General features: G+C 35.2%; 1 protein-coding gene and 1 long non-coding RNA gene across 2 annotated transcripts; both read left to right on the forward strand.

Annotated features, from left to right (window-relative positions):
• Positions 1–5,523: 5,523 nt before the first annotated feature.
• On the forward strand, positions 5,524–7,649 carry LOC114177002 (bidirectional sugar transporter SWEET10-like). The gene is made up of 6 exons (XM_028062217.1): positions 5,524–5,690; positions 5,899–5,935; positions 6,017–6,230; positions 6,326–6,487; positions 6,658–6,777; positions 7,151–7,649. The coding sequence occupies exons 1-6, from the start codon at positions 5,645–5,647 to the stop codon at positions 7,307–7,309; spliced, it is 738 nt and encodes a 245-aa protein (XP_027918018.1). The 5' UTR covers positions 5,524–5,644; the 3' UTR covers positions 7,310–7,649.
• A 2,616-nt stretch (positions 7,650–10,265) lies between these two features.
• Positions 10,266–11,258, forward strand: LOC146887532 (uncharacterized). The gene is made up of 2 exons (XR_014993308.1): positions 10,266–10,663; positions 10,981–11,258. It is a non-coding gene; the product is annotated as an uncharacterized LOC146887532 (long non-coding RNA).
• The last annotated feature ends 276 nt before the right edge of the window (positions 11,259–11,534 follow it).

Below are 11,534 nucleotides of genomic sequence, written 5' to 3' on the forward strand. Positions count from 1 at the left end.
CTTGATGATGACCTTGAAGTACCCATCCTTGAAATGCTTGAAAGATTGGGAGAAAGCATCCAATCTGCTGATGCTGGGGCGACTAATCAAAGAGAGCCAAGTAGCCGGCTGCCGAGGTCTGGTGTCGTAAAAATACAAGAAAACATAGGGAGTGGGCTCCAAATATAAGGACTGGCACAAAATGCGGAAGGCCTGCAAGTAGGCCCAACTATTCGGATGTAGTTGGGTAGGTGCCACATTCAACGCCCGCAACACACCCATAGTGAAATCGTCTAAAGGCAATCGCACATGAAGCTGAGAAAAGTGGCACATATACATGTAGAAGAACTTCTCGGTAGCCCCCTCCTGCCCATGGCATACCCGGTCAATAGCACTCACCCTTTCTAGCGAAACAATGTCCCCACTGACACCCTTGGAGATGACGGGCGTGCAGTTTGGCCAAGAGTTCAGCAGACGGGACGATCTGAATAAAGATGATTGGTCACGAACGTCAGCAGCAGCCCACCCATAGCCGCCTTTCGCCGGCCAGTTGCTCTCCTCCAACTCTTCGGGGGGGATCCTCTCGAACCTCCCTCACAACCTCCATTGGCATCCCGCTCGTAACAACTCCAGAACTCGTACCCTCTCTGCCAAGTTGCCTATCCTTACTTCTATCTGACTCCGTACTTTCACTACTACTAGACGTAGACACGCTACCACTACTAGACATACCTGGTTTTGTTTCTTATGAGAAGATGTCGGTCGAAATTGAGGACTAATCGGATAGTATTACGCGCACAAGATCTCTGAATTCAGAACTCTCGCAAATGAAACAAGTAACCCCTCTTCTGTTTTCAAACCCATATTTATAGTCCACGATCCCAAACGACGAAACTCTTCCCGCCAAAATAATACCCTAGACCAATCGACACCATCATTGCGAAGGATATGACACTTCAAAACGACGGCGCCAAAACTTTTTCGATTTGACCACTGACGCCCCTTCACCCACTGACGGTTACCACTTTTTAGCCTTAACACTGTTCACCACACTTAAAGGCTGGGGGACTGGTGTATCACACCTAGCCGGTTCCGCTAGCATACCAACACATATCACCCTTGACCGACAACTCATATCGGACAAGGCTGGGGGACTGGTGTACCACACCTAGCCAAACTCGACCAAATAAGTAAACAATGTGTATATCAAGGCAGCCAAGTTTCCAGCCTTGGCCGAGTTAGCCTAAACTTGTACCGGTTTTAACCTAAACTAAACATCTAAAGGAACAATCTGCATCTCATACCACCAACATAAGCCATCAAGACAAGTAGCCGGCCTAGACCGACTACGCCAGCATATCCGGTAAGATTAGAGCCTAGGCCGACCACTCCAATGAACTCAGTATGATAGAAGCCCCTGCGTTCAATAAACCTTAAGGGCCTGGGTTAGGGCCCAGGCCCACTCACAGCCCAAGCTAGAGCCTAAGTCAAAGGCCAGCCCATGAGATGGTCAGACATCATTAATGCTCTATAAATATACGTGGACCCCAGCAATTAAAGGGACGCATTCATTAATCACTGATTTGACTCTCTGAGAGCTTTGACTTACTTGAGCTTCAGAGACTCTTCTACAGGTAACCCCTCCTGGGTTCAAGCTGACATGTATCGACTGGGAAGAGGCCAACTGAAGAGATAGCGGACTACATGGTAAGGTGACGCTTGTGCCTAACTTATCTTATTTGTTCTCTGCAGGAACAATTATGTTCCTTGCATTCTTTGAGGCTATCCAAAAAATGAAATTGTTATATGGTTTACCATACAATAACAAACACCACTTATAACTATTTCTGTACCTTAACTTTTGGCCCATTAAGTTTGGGATGTGTAAGCCTTTGGTCTCTTAGTTATGATGGCCTAATATTTAGAAAGTTATGGTCGATTTTAGTTAGGGAATAATATTTTTAAAGGCATAAATTTAGGAAAAAAGGGCTTAATTGTAATGTTGCTCGTCCAAGTCTTGGTATTGTAACTAGGAGACTAAAACTGCCATTAATCATCTAAAAAAGTAAGATAATTTAGGGGATTTTACATGATACAAGATTATGAGTTGAAGGAAAAATGATATTTTTTTTATGTGAAATTTGTTTTGCTTTGAATATTAAATTTTGAGTAGAAGATCATTTAAAACAATTTAATTTGAGAAGATTAAGCAGAGAAGATGAATTTGATGGTCTTAGGTAGAAAAAAATTCGCACATTCGTTCCTCAGCCGAACCTCATCATAATGAATGTCGAGAGTCGTGAATGTTCAGGCATAGAGCCTTTGATGAATAACTTTTGGGTGGCCTCAGATGAATAGGTGTTGGGTGAGCTGTTAGGATGAACGTGAGCAATGAGCAAGGTTAACGAGCTTGAGTTAATTTTGAATGAGATGAACTTGAACAATAAGAGGAATAAACGAGATGAAAGAGTATCTGTGTGAGAGGATGAGTGAGCGACCTTGAATTGTTTCGGGATCCAACTTAATAATCTAAATACATTATATTTTTAATAAAAATAAATAAATTATATAATATTACATACGAAACTATCTCGTAGATAACATTATTTTACATAATTTTTATATTTTTTTATTGATATTTATTTTCTATGCTAAATTTCGTATGAAAAGTTTATGTTATGGTTACCTATGAAAATGTCGTAGATAATGTATTTTATCGTTACCTAGGAAACTTTCATAGATAATGTATTTTATTTTCGTAGATAAAATGAAATTATGTATGAACCACATTTTGTAGATAAATTTTCGTAAATAATGACCATTTTTCTTGTAGTGTATGATAATGAGTTAGAAATTAAAAAATAATTATATAAAAATGATTGAATGTGTGTCTTAAAAATAATTTCATACATCATTGAAAAAAATTTCACATAGAAAAACAAATCTATAATTAAAGATATAGAAAAACAAATCTATAATTAAAGATATGGTAAGGAAAGTTGCTTGGAGATCTAAAAAAATAGTTTAGACATAAAAAAATATGTTAAATGTATCTTTAGTTATAAAAGTTATAATTCACCACCTGAATAATTTCGCAAGAAGAGCAAAATTTAAATTAATAATAATTGGAATTTAGCATAGATCTTTCATCTTTTGTACTTCAATCTATGTTTGATGGTAACAAACAAAATTTATGACAATGACATTAATTTATTATATTATAGTAAATGAAATGCTTTTATACAATTGTGATAAAAAAAATTAGACTTATGATAATGAGTTAGAAAAAAATAATTATGTAAAAATTGACCTAATGCGTATCTTAAAAACAATTTCAAACATCATTGAGTGAAATTGCATATAACAAATAAATGTATAATTAAAAATATGATATGGAAAGTAGCTTGGAGATCGAAAAAGCCTTTTAGATATCAATGTAGTCGAATTATTGATAGATAATGAAAATTAATTTAGTAAAACAAAAGTTCTTTAAATGAAACAAAAATTAAGGATAAAAGAAAATAAAGATTATCTTTTAGACTACCTAGTTAATAAAGAGTTTATGTCATTGAACACTTCAAATTGATAATCAAACATTCTCTTGTGAAAAATAGAAATAATAAATAAAAATGTTAAAAAGGTGTAGAAATATTTTAAATGTGAGACATCAAAACTATTTTATTCAGTGTAATTGACACTAACACAAAAAGAACTTATAACACCATCGTTTTAACGTTAGTCAATTGAAAGGTAGATATCAAAAATGATCGGTGACATTTTTGTAATTAAAATGAGAAGATTCATGTCGGCCCCTTAAGGAATTGAAGTCTTTATTGAATTTGACGACGACTTTATACATACCTAACGTCAAGGAACGTCAATTTCTCTCACCCTGACGTCAAAAAACGCCAGACTCATCTACCGCGACGTAAAAAACGTCGAATTATGCTTCCCCCTACGTCAAAGGACGTTAGTTTCTGGTTGCCCTGACGTCATCGCAATAAAATATAGTATAGGGACTGCGCCAACCACATTTTTCTTACGTGCTCTCATTTCTGGGCGAATCAGAGCTTTTGTTAACGATGATTAAGAGGATGAACGAAGGTTAGTTTTTCCTATGAAACTCAAATACACGTTTGCGGTTGAACTCTCATGAGTTTTATTTGATTTTTGATGGATTGGTTTTCCCTTTTTGTGTTGCAGCAACGTGCGAGGTGGCGACATGCGAAGCAACGCTCGTGGTGGAGATGCAGTCCCGATCTACGTTTCATAGTGGTGCGTTCTTGTAGTTTTTTGCCTCGTGTTGGGTGCTATGCATGTGCGTTCGAGATGTACTACACTGTGGATGGTTGACGACGACGTGATTCTGCGCGATCTGCTGTTTTAGTGTGATGCGGTGGTTGATATGTTTTCACATGTTGAGGGTTTGATTCCAATGGCAGATTGTAGGTGGTTGATGCGCGACGGCTCCTTCGTCAATGGTGCATGAATGATGACTCAAAGGTGTTGCCATGGTGTTTTGGTTCCTCTAGGATTTCTGATTTGGGAGAAGAAGATGGTGACATGACACAATCTGGTTGAACAACAAGGGACGTCGGCTATTAAAAGTCAGACATCAATTTTAACGTCACCCGATACGATATCGGAGTGCGGGCAAACGTCATAAAACTGAAAATAACAAACGTTAAAAGTCTTTTTTGTAATAGTGTGATAGTACACTATTTGAACATAACACAAAAGATTGTTATAAGAGAGACTATACCCTAGAGATTTAAGTGGATTTCATAGATATAGAATGAGCCACACAATTATAAGATAAGAGAAAAAAAATGTCGCAAAAGAATAAAAAGGATTATAAAACCAAATACTAAGATAATATATGTATATACTCATTCTTGTTTCGATATCGAATTAAAAGTATTGGATATTATGCTTGTTCGTATGTCATCAATGAGAAGATTACTTGTCAAAAATATGAACGAATTCGTATATTATAGACAGATTTATTTGTTATCCTTATTTGTATATACGTGTAGACTTTTTGCCAAAAAAAAAAAGAATCTATAACACTTTACATCCTCATGTATTTGTCATTTGTAAATGTGCTAGACAGATACGGAGAGGGATTAAAATAGAAAGGCATGTTAGATTTTAGGTAAAGTAATTCATAATTTTTGTGTGGCAAGTTTCACCCCGCTTCCCCAGAAACTGGAATGAGTTGTAAGGCTTAAAGTCACATGGTGGGTGATACGTCATAAAGAATAAAGATTGTGTGTGAACCCCACACCAATATTGTGGAGGTAAGAGGATGAGGAAGAGACTTAAACCAAAATGGGTGATTATAGGGTAATAAGAGAAGTGGTGTTTTAGATTTGATTTGGGTTAAAGTAAACAGTGGTTGGGTGGTGGAACAACTGGAAAGCTACAATAATATTACCACACAATACCACCTTACTCCACCTTCCTCTTTAATTAGCCACTTGCATATTGCATGCGACTTCTCTAGCTTCTCTTTTCCCACTATAAATACCTTTCCATTCTTCCCTTAACGACTCGTGCAATCGAAAGAGAGAAAGAGATAACCTCAACTGAGGCTTCTCACTTTCACAGTCACCACTCAGTGAGTGATAGAGAAGAGATATTAGATTCCACACACCACACCAAAATGGCCATTCACCATGAAACTTGGGCTTTTGTTTTCGGCCTTCTAGGTACACTTTATTTCTTTTCTCCATTACCAAAAACCTCAAATGTTTCACCATCTTTTACCCTCACTATTTTGAAGTGCACAAATATTTTTCATTTTTAATATATAGCTTTTGAAGTGAACAAAATCGGAACTACATGTGCCATGCAGATTAATTTCACCACAGGCTAATGGGTGTTTCTTGTATTTGTATTTTTGTTGTGTTCTTATAGGCAACGCCATCTCCTTCATGGTGTTCCTTGCTCCATTGTAAGTGATTTTTACTACTTTACAAAATTACGGGACGTTGAGGTTTTCTTCTAACTAGATATAAATTATATTCGATTGCAGACCAACATTTTACCAAATCTACAAGAAAAAAACTGCAGAAGGATTTCAATCACTGCCTTATGTTGTTGCACTGTTTAGTTCAATGCTCTGGATTTATTACGCAATGGTGAAGAAGGATGCTAGCCTCCTTCTTATTACCATTAACTCCTTTGGCTGTGTGATTGAGTCAATGTACCTTCTCATCTTCCTAATTTATGCTCCAAGTAAAACCAGGGTATTCCTTCTAATAACTTTTATATACCGATTCCTTCTTCTCCTTCTTCTCAAGAATAAATGATAAATTGGTTTTCCTTCTGTCAAATGTTACAGCTTTCGACCATCAAGCTTCTTCTCTTGTTGAATGTTTTTGGGTTCGGAGCCATGCTTCTTTCAACCCTCTACTTTACCACAGGAACCAAACGTCTTTCTGTGATTGGATGGATTTGCCTTGTTTTTAACATAAGTGTGTTTGCTGCTCCTCTCTGCATTATGGTAATGATTTAATGGAGCTTCTTTTTCCAAGATTTTTCACTTTTCGTCTATTACTATATTACTTCTTTTATTTTTCAATACACATTTCACTTACTTTCATAACTATTACTTCTTCATCTTCAACATTTTTTTTCGAAGAGAAATCAAATTCTCATAATTGATACATGCAGAAACGTGTGATAAAGACCAAGAGCGTGGAATTCATGCCTTTCAGTTTGTCCTTCTTTTTGACCGTAAATGCTGTCATGTGGTTCTTCTATGGCCTTCTTCTCAAGGACTACTACATCGCTGTAAGTACAATTCAATACTACTACGTTAGCGTTGGACCTTTAAATCTTTGTCTATCTTAACAACGCTTTTCCTTTATCACTATTTTTGTCATATATATATTTGCAGCTAGATCTCCTAACTTTTTGTTATGCCTCTATAATTTAGTGAAAAGCCAATTTAACTAGAGCAATTAATTAAACGTGTGCTCACTCCAATAGAGTTGAGTTCACATGAAAATAAAAATATTCAAACGGAAACATGGGCCCCTGTAATATATTATATATATTTAATTAGAAACGGGATAAATGTTTAAATGCAAGAAAATTTAAATTTTATTCCTTAAAAAAATTGATTTGACGTACCTAAAAGAAGATCTGCATTTGAATGATGCAGCTCCCAAATACGCTTGGATTTGTGTTTGGGATAATTCAGATGGTGCTGTATTTGGTTTATAGAAACGCAAAGCCAAAGACATTGGAGGAGCCAACCAAGTTACAGGAACTAAATGGCCATATTGTTGACGTGGTGAAGTTGGGCACAATGACACCCTGAGAGCCGAATCATGTCACAAAAAGTGGTGCTGTGTGTGTACGTGTGATGAACCATGCAATGAACAAGTCCAAAGAGAAGGAAAAGAAACTGAGGTCTCATCTGAACGCAAGAACAACAGTACGTGTAGTTTGGTGTTTAGGGTTCTTCTTTTGTTAGGTGGTGAATTATGTTAGCTAGCATAAACGTCTCTTTGGCCTCTTCTTCCATCACTCTCACTGTAGTAAAATGTGTTGTCTTCTTTCGGTGTGTACCTCACTCCAACTCCTCAAATTCTCTCTTTCCTTTGTACGCGTCATCTATGTTCATGTTATGGGAATTTATTATTTTACGGGTTATGAAATCTATGGTGAAGGAGACAGATAAAAAGATGACCTAAAAGTAAAAAAACTTATATCTTTGTGACGGAAGCTAAGGAACAATCATTGGCAAAAAGAACCCACACTTCGATTGTAACATGCCAATTGGGAGTCGTTAAACATTCTATTCATCAAAAGGAAAACTGTTATAAAAACCTTACGAGGATGATGATGATTGTTATTATTACAATTATTATTACTACTTACTTAATTATATGTTGCGGTCACAATTTCAACTCATGTATATTATGTGTTGCCAACTAGACATTAGAGGGCATATCCTTTACAAATATAGAAACAAAGCGTGTCTCTCGCCTTTTTTTTTTTTTTTCTTTCTTTCTTGTTTCCTTCATTTTAATTTTGAAATCCTTCTTTCGTTTTTATATTTTCACAGTATTATTATCTGATAAATCTAGACACAAGACATTGTATTTTGATAGCTTCCTTTGAGAATTTGGTAATATGAACCCTAAAATTAATTTGATATTTAATAGATGAAAAGACAAATTAGTGTTAAACATCAACGCTAAACTTTGATTTTCGTTAATGCTTTTACTTTTTCAATCTGGTATCGCTTCTAGAGAATGTTACTATTAATTAAGAAAAAAAAAGATGAATTATTAACATCATGTTAGCATTGATTATTAATTTATCAAAAAGAATATTTTATTAACAGCATTGGTTAGTGTACCTGGCCCATATATAAGTACATAATTATAATATAATTGTATATATTAACAGGTCCAATAAACTAAAGATCTGAATATATGATATATGAATCATTTTGAAATAAAGAAAAAATAACATTTATGAGATATATGATATTGTTTGATATATGTAAAAATAAAATTTATTGATAATATTTAATTATTAATATACACAAAACATTCATAGGCCTAAAAAGACTATAAATATATGTCAATCACATGATGTATAATCATCTCATAATCACTTTTATTTACAAATACTCATTAAAAAATCTCTTACTAACTTGAGTGTCATAGAGTTTTTGTATTGTTGATGATATCATGGATTGGTGTGTGAGTAAAAAATCTCTTACTAACTTGAGTGTCATAAAGTTTTTGTATGTTGATTATATCATGGATTGGTGTGTGAGTAAAAAATCTCTTACTAACCTGAGTGTCATAGAGTTTTTGTATGTTGATGATATCATGGATTGGTGTGTGAGTAAAAAATCTCTTACTAACTTGAGTGTCATAGAGTTTTTGTATGTTGACGATATCATGAATGTGTGTGTGTGTGTGTGTGTGTGTGTGTGTGTGTGTGTGTGTGTGTGTGTGTGTGTGTGTGTGTGTGTGTGTGTGTGTGTGTGTGTGTGTGTGTGGTCCTTGCACAAAGTATAGTTGCATTGATGAAGAAACTTGGCAACGATTTGTATAGACTCGAGAAAGTGAGAAATGGGATGTTAGCATCATCACTTACATTTTTTTTATTAATATTTTATTATATATAATGTTAAATATTTAGTAAATTCATTTAAATGTTTATAGGGTGTTTGGAAAAAAGCACAAGACATCCAAACACATAATGAGACTCCTCACTTACTTTCTCGTAGTGGTTATTAAAAGCTAGAGTAGAAGATGATTTGAGAAAATATTAAAGCACATTTTGCTTCTAGTGATGACGATGGTAGTGCAGATTCAATTGAACCCCATCCCCACCATTCTAGCATGAGAAATGGAAGCACGCGTGTCTAAAAAAGTCTGAAACATGGACTTTTGTATAGAATCACAACAGGTTGCTAAACATATTGTACATAAATGTTTTTCAATATTGTAATTTAAAACTTTTATTCCATATAAAGTGTTCTAATTATATATGTTTCCATGTTGTACCATTCTCTAGTTGAGCAGCAGACCTAAGCTGATTTCAATCCTCATGGTTGAGAGGATATTCTTAATACTACTCTTGGACGAACTGAAACACCCTGGACATGCTCGTATTGTTGGATATACTGTAGGGATTTGAGGTTAATTTGGAGGGTCATCATAATGCCATTCTCATACATCCTGTAATGTTCCTATGGAGAAAGCCTTGCAAAAAATGAAAGTTGACTTGGCAGAGCAACTACGGGAGGAGATGAGAGAAGAACGAGAGAAGATCTGATAAAAGCGGTAAGAGATTAGACAAGAGCAGCAAGTGATGATGGAAGCCTTTGACAAGTGGCTAGAGATCTTACTACTCTCATAAAAGCTCCCCTCTGTACTAAAGCTTGATGTTTCTCCCAGTGTTAGAGTCAACACTAAAGGGAGTCGTTCACCTATAGCTGAAACGAGGGGTGACATTAGCTTCGGTTGCCAATGTGAGTTGTACACATTGCTTTATTATGTATCTCAAACCCCCTCCCCCCCTCAACACACACACACACACCCTAAGTTGCTGACCCACGGGAAGCACTACAAAAAATTAAAGTAAATACGACGATTTTAATATGATAGTTCAAAAAAATTGCCATAATTTACTTTACAGTACGATAGTTTTATAACTACCATATTTTGTATGCAAATTATGACATTTACCACTGCCATTATTTTATATTATACTATTTTTGTTCTTATCCTGCCCATCTTTCCCCTACACTGATCTTTCCTTCTCACTTTTTTTTATAAAATCCCCTTGTATATTTATTCTTTTATTAAAACAAAAACTAATGAACCCCTCATGTTTAACCTAAGTTTAACCCTTGCGCTTATTTTTTAGCTCACTAAACCTCGCACCTTGCCGTCTCCCACCACAACACGTCGCCGTCAGCCAACGACAAATCTTTGTGAAGCTCACCAGAACCATTGCGGTTGCCAGAGTAATACACATTGAAGATCACACTTCTCTATCACAACAACTGCACGACGCCCACACAAATCGTCTTCCTCGCGACGCAGTTCAGAGCTCCACCGATTGACCTTAAGACTCTACCAAAACTCGTCGTTGCAAGTCGTGCGCAACATAGATTGCGACCAACAATGCATGAGGTTTTGAGGTTCTCCCATCAATAACTTTGAATCTTAGGGTTTTTTTGTTGTTTTGGTTCATTTTCTTAAATTGATTTAATTGCTTTTCGTTTTGTGTCCAAATTTTAGGGTTTTTATGCAACTTTATGAAGTAATAACAAAATAGCGATGTTTAATGGCATGGACCAATCATAATTGTTACATATTTGAGTTCTCTTTGCACACAATTTTTCTGTGCCGTTAATTCATCGCTTTTTGTTTAACTTCAAATAAAAAATGTTTATGATTCTAGTGAAAATCCAGGAAGTTGATTCCTCATTCTCTTCTATATTTTTTAATATTATAGGTTAGAGAAGAGATTAAATGAAGGCAATACAGAGATCCATTGTTAAGAGACAATAGTCAATCATTATATGAAGTGGTGCAAGAAGATCAATCGAAGGAGGGAAGGCTAGTTAGTTAGGAGCATACTTGTAGATGTTTAGGAAAATGTATTATAATGATGTAACATTTTTATTTTTTGGTTTTTGTTTCCAACATGCAAATTGGATGATCTAGGATAAATATGAACATTTTTAATATGGATTATGAATGAAAATATTTGTGATCAAAGTTTTTTGATAATTTTACGTTTTTTTTTTAATTTTTTAAAGCAAGTTAAATAAATAATGAAATCATACAAATAATTTTGTATTCAAATTACAACAGTTTGAAACGTCGTATTTCATTTGAGTACAATGAAAATAATGGCACTTTTAGGTGTTTTTTTTTGTATTAGAATTATTTTAAAAATAAACAAATTATGATAGTTTTAACTGTCACACTTTGCATAACGAATCTGACAGTTTGAACTGCCATTATTTGTGTACTGCATTAAATGGCGGGTGTTGCAGCGTTTCA

This window comes from Vigna unguiculata, chromosome 3 (genome assembly GCF_037176805.1).
Source record: "Vigna unguiculata cultivar grain cowpea cultivar isolate G323 ecotype 2 chromosome 3, ASM3717680v1, whole genome shotgun sequence".
Taxonomy (NCBI): Eukaryota; Viridiplantae; Streptophyta; class Magnoliopsida; order Fabales; family Fabaceae; genus Vigna; species Vigna unguiculata.